The sequence below is a fragment of the Elgaria multicarinata genome, chromosome 7, assembly GCF_023053635.1.
Source record: "Elgaria multicarinata webbii isolate HBS135686 ecotype San Diego chromosome 7, rElgMul1.1.pri, whole genome shotgun sequence".
NCBI classification, from domain to species: domain Eukaryota; kingdom Metazoa; phylum Chordata; class Lepidosauria; order Squamata; family Anguidae; genus Elgaria; species Elgaria multicarinata.
The window spans coordinates 61,786,796-61,803,050 of NC_086177.1; the positions used below are offsets into that span (position 1 = coordinate 61,786,796).

The window sequence follows — 16,255 nt, forward strand, 5'->3', positions numbered from 1 at the left end:
AAACTGGAAGAACGGACAACAAAGTGGCAAATGTTGTCTAACGCAAGCAGGTGTAAAATGATGCATCTTGGGGCAAAAAAAGTTCAAAACTTCATACATTTTCTGATGAGATCTGAGCTAAGAGGGGACTGAACAAGATGATCTTGAGGTTGTGATAGATGGTTTGGTGAAAACGTCAACCCAATGTGCAGCTGCTGTGAAAAAGACAAATTCCATGTTAGGTATAATTAGGAAAGGAATTGAAAATAAAACTGCCAAGATCATGCTGCCCTCATATAAACCTATTTTGCAACCTCACCTAGAATACTGTGTAAAGCAGTAGAGAAATGAGTACACGCCACCCGGTGGGGAGGAGCAGGGAAAACATGCCCTAACATGAAGGAGCTCATTTGCATATAGTGTTGTGCATGCAACAGTCTCTTGCTGCAGAAGGAGGAGCTGAACTTTGACATGGTTAGTGTTGGAGGTGGTTCCTGGTTTGGGCCTGCTGAATCAGCTCTCTTTGCAGCGCACCCCAGTTCCTGTTACTGCTGAATCAGCTCTCTTTGCAGCGCACCCCAGTTCCTGTTTGCTGCCACCTACCATCTACCTTATTGCATACCTGGAGGATCCCTATTCATTCTCTGTCTCCTGGGGTTGTGAATAAGGCTAAAGGACACAGGCTTCCATCGGCCTACCTAGACCTTGGGAGGGAGATGTGTTAATCAAAAGGTTGTTTTCTATGTTCCGTTTTTGTTGCTTGTTGTCAAACTGAATAAATAACAGTACTTATACCTCAGGTGTGTGGGTGAGGTTGCTACTCAGACATCTCTAAATTGGTGTCCCAGGTTTCCTGGGTGGGGGCTTGAACCTGAGCTAACCTTAAGGGAAAAACTAACAACCCCTAGACATAGAACCCGGCCCTGGGTACTGACCCAAGGGTTACAACTGTGTACAGTTCTGGTCACTGCATACTATAGAGTTGGAAAGAGTGCAGAAATGGACAACTCTCTTATGAGGAAAGGTTACAATGGCTGGAACTGTCTAGCCTAGAAATAGTGAATAAGGGGAGACATGGTAGAGGTATATTAAATTATGAATGGTGTGGATAGGGAGACATTTTTCTCCTCTCTCATAATGCTAGAACTCAGGGTCATGCTATGAAGTTGATTGTTCAGAGATTCATGACTGATAAAAGCCAAGTGCTTCTTCACACCATGCATACTTAACTATTTATTTCATGAGGGGCACTGACTTGGAAGGCTTTAAAAGGGGGGTTGGATACATTCATGGATAAAGCTATTGATGGCTACCAGTCCTGATAAGTACATTCTACTTCCAGTCTCAGAGGCAGTTCCATGCTGAGGAACATGGGCAGAGCGGAAGGTGCTTCGTCACTGTGCGAAAAGAATGCTGGCTAGATGGATCATTGGTATGATCCAGCATGGCTCTTCTTCTGTTCTTTCTCTAAGCTTCATCCCACCTACACTTTTATTCTGGTTCTCCCTCAAATTATCCCATACTGCTGTTGTTGTTGAGCTCCATCACACCAGCCTCCGCGCCTCCACCCTGCACCAGCGCAAGCCCCAGGGGGGCTGGGGCTGCTTCGGGCTCCCCGGCGCTCGGGGCTGCCAAAGGAGGCGGTTCTGCTCCTTGTCATCCCTCTGCATCCCCAGTGGCTGCTCAGAGCTCAAGAAAAACCATTCTTTCCACACTGCAAAATATGTCGCCGGGGGGGGGGGGGAAGACCCGCGATCACAGCTGGACATGCTGCACGTCATCAGAGTCGAGTCCTTCACCCCGAAAGCAGACTATAACTTAGACGTCAAGTGAGTCCTTTGCATGTGATGTGACATGAATGCAGACTATTAGGCTGGTGTGATAAAGCTCTCTCGCTCTGTCGTGTGTGTGTGTGTGTGTGAGTGTGTGTGTGTGTATAGGATGGCCTGTTTAAGCCCCTTACAACATATAAAGTTCTGGAGGAGGGGATGGTTGATGTCTCAAACCCTGATTAGGAACAGTGGTGTTTGGAAGAGTGATGACACACTGCAACATTTTGTTTTGGATTCCATTTGTGTTCTTAATATAAAGAGCGGGGGAAAACATAATATCTCCAGTTAGAGATTAAAGATGTTATATCTATGACTTGGTAAGCTAAAAATATGCCATAACTTGCCGTAATATGATTTACATCAATGGCTCTTGCTTTAGAAGTCAACATCTCAAAAGCCTGCACATTTTTGTGAACTTTTGGTTGTTCTAATTTTTTGGTTGGGTTTTAGATTTTTTTTTCTCATGGCCAACAAAGCTGCCTTTGTTTTTTGTATGCTTTAGACTTGTTCCAATATTTTTAACATTGTTTTCCAATGTGGGTTATTTTAAAGGTGCTGCATTGTGGAGTGCTGGATCTTAGGAAGGCAGGAAAGTTTAAAACTATTGTGTTAATTTGTTGTACTTCATAGAAGAGGTTTAATATGTTTGGCTTATTACAAATGCAAGACTAAATTTACATATTGTTAGTGGGGGGGGCGTTAAGTATTTTAAAAGAAATAATTATGCAGAAGCATTAGCCATTTTAATATTTGTATATATTGGAATATTTACACATTTTGTACAATATTATGTGACTAACAAACTTTACCAAGGTGTATTTGCATTTTACAATATGTAATAATAAAAATATTTTTAAAAACAGAACTAACGTGGATGCTTTGAATAAACCCTCTTCCTCATTCATTAAATGTTGGGGTGAGCCAAGCAATATAACTGAAACTATGGATAGTGGACAAAACAGGCAGAAAGGGGGGGTGTTTCTCGATGGAGGGCTCCTAACTGTACCATTCAAGAGGCACTGAACAACTTTTCCATCTATTGTTGTTGATGCTGTTGTTGTGTTGCAAATAAAAATGATAAAAGGAAATCCCTAAATTTACCTCGTTTTATCAGACATCTGTCTGTTGGGCTTTGCATTTTAGGGAGGTTTGCCTGCCGGTAATCATCATCTCGGGATTTTACGCATTTCCCCCACCCACACTCTCATTCCAACCCAGCTCTGCCATGTTGTACCTTTCCTTGTTTCTTCACATTGTCGGCCGGAGAGAAAATAAAACCTGGATAAGGTCCTTAATTTGCATGAAATACTGGAGTGGCTTTGCTGCAGGGCGAGGATTAGGGTAGCTGCCTGCTATGCAGATCCCACCGTCTTGTGTCCAAAGGGGTCAGTGTAAAACAAAACAAAACAAACAACAACACATCGAAGTAATCGCACGGTATTGCCATTTTGTCAGGACCAAACACGAAGTCTCAATGAGGCTGCGGAGCTCGCCAAAACTTTTCATCAGGTTGGAAGTGAAAGGCAGGCGCCCGCGGGGGCGAAATCAGGATTTCCCGGACAAGGTTTAAAACAAAAGCGACGCCTCGTCGGCCGCCGTTTGGGCGAGATCCTCCTTTAAGGAATCCGGGGTGGGGGAGAGGTGGAGGCTGCTGACTCCGACGTCAGTGGAGCTGAGAATCCGCTCTGGGTTTCAGCCAGAACTCCAAAGGAACTATCCAAGGTGCTGAATCTATTTTGGGGCCAAGTTTGAGCACTTTGGACAGCTCCTTTAGAGTTCTGGCAGTTGCTGGCTGAAACCCAGAGCGGATTCACAGCCCCACTGACATCGGAGCCACCAGCCTCTCCTGTGGGGGAGGCGTTCCAGGCATCGTTCGTGAGCTTCAGCCGCGCTCGCTGCAAGCGGATCTCAGGTTGCACCCGAGGCTACCAGGGCGGAGAAAGCGGGCCGGGCTGTCGCCCTCGGAAACAATGCAAAGAGGCGCGATCCTGCGGGAAGGCGTGCCTGCCGGCCAAAGGACAAAGGGCGATCGTTATACCCACCCTCGTCGCGACGCAGCCTTGCCTCACAGGGCGAGTGGGCGGTGTCGTCCGCACCCACCTGGGGAACCCTCCCCCGGCAGCCGACTCCGCCCCTCCGTGGCTTCTCCTGCCTCTTGCCTCTTGCCTCCCGCCTCGAGGGGCGGCCCAGCCCCAGTTCATGATCGCTAGCAGGAAAGGGAACAGCCAGCAGGAATCCCCGACGCCCACAGCAGAGACCAGACTCCACTTCGGGAGGATACACCGGGTTGCCGGTGCGCCTTTAGGCCCAGAGAGCGGGACTTGGAGCCGAAGCAGAGGCGGAAGCAAGCGGCTGAGCCATGGCTGGGCAGCTGGGCGCCGCCGCTGGACCTGGCGTTGTGCTGCTCTTGGTGAGTTGTTGAGCCCACCTGTCGCTCCCCGGCGCTCGAGACCAGAAGCGCCGCTGCCGGTGGAAACGGTAGTGCAGACTCCTCGGAAGGGTCTGCTTGTTGGTTGGTGTGGTTTTTTGAAGCGGATCTGCCCGAGATGGGTGTGGAGGAAACAGCTGTAGGGCAGTCTTCACTTTCTTTCCAAGTCGGAATCGCGGTTTTGATTCGGCGAGAGTTAATTTTGCAATTAGAGCAGGGGGTTGCGCGCGCGGGCAAGAGAGCAGCGAGGGCTGAATGGGGCTGCGCCGGAACAGAGACGTCTTGATCGCAGCCGAAGCCCGAACGCCACACCCTGTGACCAAGCGCGCTGACCCCGGCGGGGACGGTTCGCCAGGCGCCTTGATGGCTCCGTGCCCAAAGCACACACCTCGCGGAGGTGTTCGTGATTAAGAATCTACGTGGTGTTAAAAGCAATCTGGCTGCCCCCTTTCCGGGAAGCAGACGCGTTCGAAGATCTGGGCTATTGCAGAAAATAAGTTTGGGGTGCAATCCTATCTATGGATGTTTAGAGGCGGGGGATCCTACAACTGCCAGCATTCCCCAGCCAGCCATGCTGGGAGTTGTAGGAGTCTTTTCTGTCTAAACATCCATAGGATTGCCCTCAAAATGGTATGTTGGGTGGAGGGGGTTTAAAAGCAAACCCGAATAGCCCAGTAATTCTTCAAGAGTACTGTTTGGGTTGAAAAAGGAAACGACCTGTAATGTCAAAGATTCTGCCACTTGGTTGAATTGTAAAAATTGAGTTGTCTTCTGGGTTGGGACGGGGGAGGGAGGGGGAGAATCACATAGAAATTGTTACTAGTCGGATAGGCTGTGCTACAGTTCCCAGCTGTTCCCTCTTGGAGGAAGAACTGATCATCAAAAGATAAAAGCCTGCTGTAATCAGCCTATGACCTGGTCACCCTTGGTGAGGAACAATCCTCTCCAGGCAACCACTGAAGGGGACGTGTTTGTAAATGAGACTAGAATTGTCATTTGTTTACTTTTGGGTTGCCGGTAATGCTCCATAAATGACCTGGAGGACAGGCCTAGCAACAACTAGTATGATGTAGCAGCCTTCCCCAACTTGGTGCCCTCCAGATGTGTGGGACTGCATTTCCCACCATTCCAAGACAGCATTATATTACACTCCAACACATCTGGAGGGCAGCAGGTTGGGAGAAGTTGTTGGGAGCAGGACACTGAAGCGACCCAGGATCAAATCCACACTCGGCTACTAGGTGACTTTGGTCCAGTCTCTGTTTCTCAACTTAACCTACTTCACAGGATTGTTATGAAGGTAAAATGAGTGAGGAGAACCAAGTTGGCTTCCTTAAGCTTCTTAAAAGAAAGATAAAAACTTCATATTGTTAAATTATGGCTAAATGGGACCTCCACATTCAGAGGCAGTATACTGGGGATAAGCAACAGTATGCTGGTGGGGGGGGGGGTTGCCTTCATCTTCTCCTTGTGGACTTTCCAGAGGCATCTAGTCCGCCACCTTGAAAAAACTGGACGCTGAGCTAAATGGACTCCTGGTCTGGTCTGGTCGGGCTCCTCTAAGATTCTTATGGTTAATATGAGTATGTGTGGGGTAGCAGCCAGTAAAACATGTTAAAGTAGTGACTTTTTGAGAACTTTTACCAGGGGTTGTAATGGCATTTTTTGTATTTGTATTATTTGTAAAAACCATCAGTTATTGCAAGAAGTTAAAACAGAGAAATGGAATTTAAGAACTTTCATTTTCTTAGCTGCAGTTGCAAAAAGGGCCACTTGTTTAGTAAGATAGGATTCATAATTTTTTGTAGACATTTCCCTTGCTTATGATGCCAAGGAAGACTTATTTTTTCCCCTCGGAAAAAATAACATCTCAACCCAATGGAAATAGTCTGCATGCGATTCCTTGTTATTTTATTTTGTTGAAGATTTCCTTGAAATAGACTGGTATGGACCCAAATCCCTCCGTCCTCAAAATGGTAGGTTTCCCCAAGAAGTAAAGTCCTTCTTTCCCATCAGCTTTTCTTAGACTGACACCCCTTGCTCATTGCTCTGATTCTTTTCCTTGATTATACTACCTTGGGGTCTGATTTGAGAAAGCACTGCATATCAGTGCTTCACCCAGACATCTCTTGGTATGTGTAAAACTTTGAGGGAATGACAAATGTCAAGTGTGGGCTTTGTTACATTCAGACATTGCTGCTTCTAAGGTTAGGTTGTTTTTTTTAAAAAAAAATGGGACTGCTTTTTTTTCTTTTTAAAGCTGTAAATGTGAAGGATCACATTTACAGCTAAATGGTGGGGAACAAAGGGGGAGGAACGGGGTGCTCCCTCCCTGGCAGAATATCCAACCCTCCTTTATTTATTTTTTCTTAACAAAGGTCCACAAGGAGTCTTGCTCCAAGCTAAAAAAAGTTGGGGTAAGTGCCCGACTTTTTTAGAGCAGAGCTTTGGGGCTTTGGATCAGAGTGGCAGCTGCGTCATGTAGGTCACCTGCCGCCACTCCGAAGCTACTGCGGGGAAAAGTGCCCGTCAAGACAAGAAATTGATCACTCTTGTATCTTGCCCATAGGCTCTCCTTTCAGATACTGAGCCAAATGTGTGGGCACCAAGGTCAGCAGCCATTGTCCCATCCCCACGTGGTTAGTAAACACATGGAGGCAAACATCTCCCTGAAAACATCAACTCACAATATAACCCTGTATCCACATTCCTGTGAACTCAACGAGATTTAAATCTGAGTAGGCGTATATATATTGTTCTGCCCATATCGAAAAGAGGAAAATTCTACGTTAGAAATGAAAGGGATTAAAAATGGAACTTCCAGTATTACAATGTCTTTATATAACCTATGGTAGCCCTCCCCAATCTGGGCCCTTCCAGATGTGTTGGATTGCAACTGCCATCTTCCCCATCCAAGCATTGCAGTCCAACACAACTAGAGGGCACCAAATTGGAGAAGCCTGATCCAAGGGGTGGCCCATTTAGAATCCTGTGTATAATTCCAGTCATCCCACCTGAGCTGGAAATGGCACAGAAACAGGAAGCCAAAAGGGACTGGAACTCCATTCCTATGAGAAAAGGCTTTTTAGGTTTTTTTTTGGGCGGGGAAACAACTGAGGGAGGACATGGTGCTCTCCAGATGTGATGGACTGCAGCAACTTTCCTCAACCGGGTGCTCTCCAGATGCATTTGAAATCAACAACCTTCCCGAACCTAGCAACCTCCTTATTATTATTATTATTATTATTATTATTATTATTTATTGCAATTTTATACCGCCCAATAGCCGAAGCTCCCTGGGCGGTTCACAAAAACTAAAACCATTCAAAGTATAAAACAAGCAGCATAAAAACATGATATAAACAGATGTGTTTAACTTCTGTGGCCATGCTGACAAGGGATGGGTCCTGCATATTGAGAAGGTGTCTAGTTCAAAAAGGCTGTGGTAGACATATAAAATTATGCATGCTATAGAGAAAGTGAACGGGGTGGTTCTCTCCCACTTTTGTGGGAACTTGCACCAGTTTCGACAGTGAAATTAGCTGCTGTTAGATTTGTTGGCAATAGACAAAAGGAAGTCCTTCTTCATACAACACATGATTAATTTATGGAATTCATTGTCAAAGAGTGGGGTGGGGTGGCCACTACTTTAGCTTGTCTTAAGTGATTTGTTGAAATTCGTGGAGGATGAGTCCTCTCAGCAGCTCTTGGCCATGATAGCTATATGGTACGTATGTTCAGGTTTAGAGGCCATATGCCACTGAATACTGGTTACTGGAGATCAACAGCAGAGGAGGGCTATTGCCTTCATGCCCTGTTGGCTGACTTCCTGAAAGCACCTGACAGGTCGTTCTGTGGAACAGGATGCTGGACTAGATGGACCCCTCTCCTCATATGTTCAGTAATAAAACTGTTAGTGTTGAGATGTCACTGACTTACATAAGGGTAAAATGATACGGTCTAGTTCTATGAATGCACACCTTCACCACTTACTGTGAATGACAGCTGTCACCCTCCCCTGATCTTTTCAGGGGTGGGAGCAGTAGGTCTTTTGGAATACCAATCCCCTACATTTCCTTCCAGTGAAGTGATCTCATCTCTAGAGGGTCTAGAGCCTGAGGCCAAGGTGTGTTGTATATGAAAGTAATAAAAACATCTGAATCCTAGATGTTATCCTCCAGCATAGTGAAACAATAGAGGGACCCTTGGAGGGAAATCTTGAGGTGTTTTTAGTACTTTGTTGTATGCTGAAGATCAGAGAAACAAAAGTTGTTGTATTTAAAAAACTGAAAATTAGGTTTACCTTGGCTATTCCAGGACTGCTGGTCCCAGGATGTCATGCTGTTTATAATAACTTCCTATATTTGAGGATGGGAGGTTTTGTTTCATATAGAGAAACATTTTCCCACACCTGCAGAGTGTGGTACTTGACCTTCCAAACCATGGTTTTGAGCAGGCTTCCTCAACCTGGTGCCCTCCAGATGTATCAAACTGCAACTGAATGAGAATAATTGGAGTTACAGTCCAACACATCTGGAAGGCACCATGTTGGAAAAGGCCAGTTTTGGAGGCTTAGGAAAGTGCCTTAGGGTCACATGGTCTCGCCCCACCTCCGGCATTTGGATTCAATTCATTTCTTCCTTTTTAACACCCGCTAGTTTGCCATTACACCTGAACCAGCAAATGATGGAGTTTCGCCCCACATGAAAACCATGTTTTGAGAACTGACCTCATTGTGTAGAACCTTATTACTGGGAGAGCTTTGGTGGAATGTGGATGCAAGCTTTTAAATTTCACAAATAATTTTCACTTTTGTTCCTCCTCAGAAATTATTTTGCATTGATTTTTCATAGTCTGTTTCCCTTTTGCATCATCATCAGCCTGAGAATCACCATCCTTTTGTTTCTCAAATTGTGTAAAACGTCTCTTACTTATTTGATAAAAATGGATCACAGCCCAATCTTCTGTGTGATGACTCCCATTGTACTCAATGAGATGTGTTCCCAAGAAAGTATGCCTAGGACTGTGGCCTTAGGCAGTTTCTCCTAGTTGGAAGAACAAGAGTAATTACTCAATGATTCCATGGAAATATAACCACAAAATCTGCTTCCACTTTCTGGCCCAGAATTCTTAGGAACAAACCTGTCACAATAAAGGAGCATGTGTAGTGGTTATTATTTATTTATTCAATGTTTGTGTCACCCTATAGCTGAAGCTCTCAGGGTGACATGCTTAATAAAAACAAATACAATAAAACCAAGGCCATTGCTAGACGAGGGTTTAGCCCAGGTTGATACCCTGGCTCACCCCTGTGCACAGGGGATCCTGGGGTCAGCCCGGGCTAAAAAAAACCTTGACCCGGGATAACCGGATCTGCTTGTAGCCCGGTATTTCTGCAGCCCCGGGCTGAGTAGCCGGGAGAAGCCACGCACTGGGCCAGGGGGGGATCGCGGGGGGAGAGAGATGGGGGCCAGTGGGAGGAAGATCAGACCCGGCAGGAGAGATGGGGGGAAGAGTGGAGCCAGGGTGGGGAGATTGCGGCCGGGGGGATTGGAGATTGCAGCTGGGGAGCGGAGGGGGCATCGGACATGGTGAGCAGGGGGTCAGGCGAGCGAGTGGGGAGGCAGGCAAGCGAGCGGGGAGGGGCTGGGGTGCGAGCGGGGGGGTGCATCAGACATTGGGGGAAATCGGGGGCAGGGGGAGTGGGGAACCCTTTTTAAAAAAGACCTACCATTATTGGTGCGCTCCTGCGCACATGGCCCCTTTGAGGTTTTTTTTAAATGGCCGACGCAATGGGGCTTTCCCTTACCTTGTTGCGTGTCACGTGTAGACCGGGGCGATGGCCCATGCTAGCTGCAGCGCGGGCTTGCCCCTACTCCCCACCTGATTAACAGGTAGATCTAGCAAGACCCCAAGTCTGGTTATTACAGTGTTAACTGAATATATACACAAAACTTTGCTTCAGCTAATTTGTTTGCATACTCCCTCATTTAAAACTTGGGTCCATGATGTTAAAAGAGCTCCATCGGCTACCTAAACCTACCAGGCTATTTTTATTTTACCTGCTTATTTTTTTATTTTTTTATAATCTTACCAAAACATCTTAATTACACTTTCAGTCACCTGTGTTAAATTTCACAAAGCAGTAACCTGGAGCATCATCAGACGAGCATTTTATTGCACACTCGTTACTGGATACTCACGGATTTTCATGACTCCTATTCATGATGTCATTTGCCACCTGTGTGTCTCCCACTCCTTCTAGCATTCTTCCTACGATAAAAAAAAGAACCCAGTAAGTCTGAATTATTTTTAGAGATGGAACTTGCTGCTGTCGCCTCCTGTGTGCAAGAGAAGCAGTGTGATGAAAACAGCCCACTGAATGGACCGTGTGCACATTGTTTACTTCCTCTTTTCTCTCTGTGAGAAAGAGGAAATATTGAGCAACAAAAGCAAGGGCAGAGAAGCGACGGTACGGAAGTGTGATTTCTCCTCATCTGATGGAGCTCATAGTTCTGCGACATTGCTCCAGTCAAGTACTGGAGCTCTCCCTAGGCTTTAGAGTGTGGAGTTTGCTAGCACACTAGCTAATGGTCCAAATAATAATGGGTTATCTCCAGAGAAATTTTGCCATTTCTGTTTGTTACATCTTATTCATATTTACAGACATTTATTGTTAAAGTCAGTGGTTCAGTCGTCTTGTAGCCTAAGGCAGCTTTCCCCAATCTTGTTCTCCCGATTGTGGGAATTGTAGTCCAACAGATCAGGAAGGCACCATGTTGGGAAAAGTTGGCTTTGAGGGATGTTTGTGATTATTCATTTGAGAGGGACCACTGTGGTATGTGAGTTCTTTACACTGTGCAAGTGGTAAGACCAAGTTATACTGCAAAAATATTTCCAACTTCAAACTAAGAAGCTGGAATATATTAAAATTTGAATAAGCACTGAGATCAGACTCTGACATAACAAAATGTATAGCAAGGATGAAGGGCACTCATTTTATTCTCTGCTTTCTGGGTGCTTCCAATCTTTGGCTTTCCCAGAAGTAGCAGCGCCAAACATGGAATTGCAGCAGGAAGTCTCTCATAAAAGATAGAGCTGTTACCACAGGTGTAATGGGGTCTTTGTGAATGAACGAGTGTGTGGCTCAATAACTCCCACTTGGCTTCTTCTGCCAGTGAGAGTGGCTAGACATTATTATTATTATTATTATTTATTTATATAGCACCATCGATGTACATGGTGCTGTACAGATAACACAGTAAATAGCAAGACCCTGCCGCATAGGCTTACAATCTAATAAAGTTGTAGTAAACAATAAGAAGGGAAGGAGAATGCAAACAGGCACAGGGAAGTGTAAACAGGCACCGGGAAGGGTGAAGCTAACAGTATAGAGTCAGAACAAACTCAAAGTTTAAAAGCTATAGGGAAAAGAAAAGTTTTTAGCTGTGTTTTAAAAGCTGTGATTGAGTTGGTAGTTCTCAGGTGTTCTGGAAGAGCATTCCAGGCATGAGGGGCAGCAGAGGAAAATGGACGAAGCCGAGCAAGGGAAGTAGAGACCCTTGGGCAGGCAAGAAGCATGGCATCAGAGGAGCGAAGAGCACGAGCGGGGCAATAGTGTGAGATGAGAGAGGAGAGATAGGCAGGAGCTAGACCGTGAAAAGCTTTGAAGGTCAACAGGAGAAGTTTATATTGGATTCTGGAATGAATTGGGAGCCAATGAAGAGATTTCAGAAGCGGAGTGACATGGTCAGAGCGGCGGGCCAGGAAGATGATCTTAGCAGCAGAGTGGTGGACAGAGACCAGCGGACTGATGTGAGATGAGGGGAGGCCAGAGAGGAGGAGGTTGCAGTAGTCCAACCGAGAGATAACCAGTGCGTGAACGAGAGTCTTGGCAGAAGAGACAGACAAAAATGGTCGAATCCTGGCAATATTATACAGGAAGAAACGACAAGATTTAGCTACTGCCTCGATATGAGGAATAAAGGAGAGCGAGGAATCAAATATAAAGCCAAGGCTACGAGTTTCCTTGACCGGAGTAAGCGTGACATCGTTGACAGTGAGAGAGAATGAGAGATGAGGAGAAGGTTTAGGAGGAAAAACAAGCAGTTCAGTTTTTTTTTTTTTTTTATAATAATTTTTATTCATTTTCAACACTATATAAACATAGATAAACATTTCCAAAATATAACTGAAACTAACACAATAAGAAAAAAAAATACATCAAATATCTGCTGCATACATATTGAATAATTGTTGAGTACAAATATCAAAAACTATTACATATGCCTTATCACACTACAACATCTTCATTCTTAACATAAAAGTGCACCCCCCACCTCGGGATCATTCTTGAGTCCAAAATCTAATCATTTCTTCTGCTGGTGGTTTCCCACTTCCCTTAGTAAACACGAACACTAGGAACTGTTTCCAGATTCCTTCGAACTCATTTATTTTAGTTACGCCTTTTCTCCACTTAATATTGCATGTCAGTTTATCATTAATGGCTATGTCCCATACTACTTTATACCATTCCTCAATAGAATATTCCCCTTGGATCTTCCAGTTCCTAGCTATCATCAATCGTGCTGCAACCAACAAACTCGATATCAGCTCTATAGTTCCTTTTCCACACTTTATATCTTCAAATAGTGACAGCAATGCTATTTTTGGTGTTTGTTCTATTTTCATTCCCACTATTTCTTCAATTTCTGAGAACACCATCTTCCATAATCTTTGTACATATTTGCATTGCCACCACATATGTAAATACGTTCCTTTTTCCCCACATCCTCTCCAACAATTTGCTGAATGTTGATCACTTATCTTATTCAATCTAACCGGGGTTAGGTACCACCTCCATAAAATTTTAAAATAATTCTCCTTTATTCTTACTGATAAACTTCTCAACACTCTTTGTTTCCATAGTCCCTCCCAGCTCTGTCGCCCTATTTGTATCTTCAAATCTGATTCCCAAATCATTTTCTCTGTATTCTCTCTAAACTCCTTCTCTAACAATATTTTATATATTTCACTCATTAATCCTTTTGAAACTATACTACCTCCTTTTCCTTTCTCCTTACTTACTACTAATTCTTCAAACCTCGTCATCTTTCTGCACATTCTATTATCTTTAATCCACTTTTTATTCCATTGTTCTAATTGACCATATTCTAACCAAGATAGCTTCTTCTCCTTTAACAAATTTTCCATATCCTCTCTTGTTTTAATATCTCTTACCCAATCCTTTAATTTTATTTTATTTTTCTCTTTTAATATTTTACATAATCTGCCCTTTAGATCCTCTGGGAAATTCTTTAACATTATTATCGGTGCTAAGGGAGAGTTGCTCGGAAGCAGCTTCCCTTTAAATTTACTCCAAATTTCCCATTGAGTCCTCAGGAGTGGATTATCTATACTTCCAACCCACTTTCTTCCTCCATCTTTAAAAAAAACATTCTCCAGATTCATCTCTACCTTACTTATGATTTTTTCTTCCATCCAATATAAATCTCCTACTCCCATAATTGCTTCTACAACATGTCTTAATCTATTTGCTACGTAGTATAATTTTATGTTTGGGAGACCCATTCCCCCCTTTTTTTGGCTTAGGTACCAATTATTTTTATTCACTCTTGCTCTCTTTTCTCCATTACAATATTTATTAATAATATTTTGCCAACTTTTTATCTCGGTTTCTGATATTTTTATAGGTAGCATCCTAAATACAAAATTAATTTTAGCTAATATCTTCATTTTTATCAAAGCTATTCTCCCAAACCAAGATAAATTTAATCTTTTATATTTCTCCAATTTCTCTAGTACCTCCTTCTTTAACCTCGTTAAATTTTCCCTTTCTAGATTCTCTAGATTTTTTGTAATTTTAATTCCCAAATATTTAATCTCATTCTTAACTTTCAATTCCATTCCCTTAAATTCCCAATCCTTTTCTTCCTTCTTAGTATAGTTAAACAACATCATCTCTGATTTAGACCAATTTATTTTTAACCCTGTAATTTCCTCAAATTCCCTCAACTGATATTTAATTCTTTCTAATTTTCTTAATGGATTCTTAATGGTCAATAAAGTATCATCCGCAAACATGTTTAGCTTTATTTCCCTTACCTCTCCAATTCCTTCTAATTCTTTATCCTCCCTTAGTGCCTTCGCCAAAACTTCCATAACCATTACAAAAAGGACCGGCGAGAGCGGACATCCTTGTCTTGTTCCTCTGGCTAGTCGTATCTTTTCAGTAAGTCCGTCATTTACCACCACTACCGCCGTATTTTGGGAATATAGCTGTTCTATTACATTTTTAAATTTATTTCCAAATCCCAATTTATCTATAATACTCTTTAGTGCCTGCCAGCTCACACAATCAAAAGCTTTAAAAATATCTAATGCCATAATACCTGCCTTAATATTTGCTTTTTTTATTACATTTATTACATTTAAAACTCTACCCACTAAATTATGCATATGTCTTCCTACCACAAACCCACATTGATCTGCTCCTATATATTCTGCCAAAAATTTATTTAGTCGTTTGGCCATAATAGATGTAAAAATTTTAGCATCCTGATTTATTAAAGAAATAGGTCTATAAGAATCGGGATTAGTCAAATCTTTATCTGGTTTTGGGATCAGAATTATCACTGAATGTTCCCATGATTCAGGTATCTTCTCTCCTGATAATATCCTATTATAAAGTTCCATTAATTTTGGAACTAAACAATCTTTGAAGACCTTATAATATTCTGGACCCAAACCATCTGCTCCTGGTGATTTACCCACTTTTAACTTATCAATAACCTCTTCAACTTCTCTTTGAGTTATTACTGACTCCATTAACTCCTTATATTCTGATTTTATTTCCTTCTTTATAAACCTTCCAATATACTCCTCCACCTTTTCTTGTTGAATTTCTTTACCCTTGTACAATTCCTGATAAAATTCCTGAAAAATTTTTATTTTAGCTTTCATTGCATGACAATAATTCCCTCGGCTATCTTTCAACGTTTCTATCCCATTCCTCCCTTTTTCTTTTTGTGTGAGCTTGGCAAGCAACCTCGAGTTCTTATCACTGTTTTCAAAATATTCCCTTTTCATATACATTAAATTCTTTTGAATCTCTTCTATATTTAAGTTTTCTAATTGTTTCTTCTTAGCTTGTATTTCCACTAATTTATATTTATCTTTACTTCGCCAATATCTTTCCTCCAAGTTTTTAATTTCTATCTCTAACTTTTCCTGTTCTGCACGTTGTTGTCTTTTTAAACTACATGTTTCTCTAATACAGATTCCTCTTGCTACAGCCTTCATGGTGTCCCAAATGACTGACCCAGCTGTTCCTCCTTTTTCATTAATTTCCCATGACTCCGACAGTTCCTTCCGAATTTTATCTACTATTTTATTGTATTTCAATATCTTTGTGTTCAACTTCCATCTATATGCCTCTTTATAATCTTTCTTAACTGTAAATTCTAAACTTAACAAGGCATGATCAGTTACTTTTATTACCCCCATTTCCATTTTACAAATCCTCGTTGCAAAGTCTTTTGAAACAAATATATGATCTATCCTGGAGTATGTATGATGAACTGGGGAAAAGTATGAAAATCCAGGCCTATTCCCGTTAAGTAAGCGCCACGAATCTAAATAATCATTTTCTTTTACTAACTTATTCAATATAGTCATATTGTTCCTCTTTTCAGCATTAGTGGGATTTGACCTGTCCCTTTTATTATCCATAACCATATTAAAATCCCCAGCTAATATAGCATACCCCTCCTTAAATTCTTCTATTTCTTTAAACAACTTTATAAAAAACTCTCTATGCCTCTCATTTGGGGCATAAACATTAATCAAAGTATAGACCTTTCCCTCAATTTTACCTTTTAACATAAGATATCTACCCTTATCATCCTTTTTTACCTCTTCTAATGTAAACCCACTTTTTTTTGAAATCAAAGTGGCCACTCCATTTTTTTTTGATGTCCCTAATGACTTTTCATAA

At 42.6% G+C, this 16,255-nt stretch overlaps 1 protein-coding gene across 1 annotated transcript in view; it reads left to right on the forward strand.

Moving 5' to 3' along the window:
• The first annotated feature begins 4,015 nt into the window (after nt 1-4,015).
• The window catches only part of DSG2 (desmoglein 2), a 44,442-nt gene continuing 32,202 nt past the window's right edge, over nt 4,016-16,255 (forward strand). Inside the window, exon 1 of the mRNA XM_063130670.1 lies at nt 4,016-4,221. Coding sequence (XP_062986740.1) covers nt 4,171-4,221 — 51 coding nt within the window. The 5' untranslated portion in view covers nt 4,016-4,170. The remainder of the gene's footprint in view (nt 4,222-16,255) is intronic.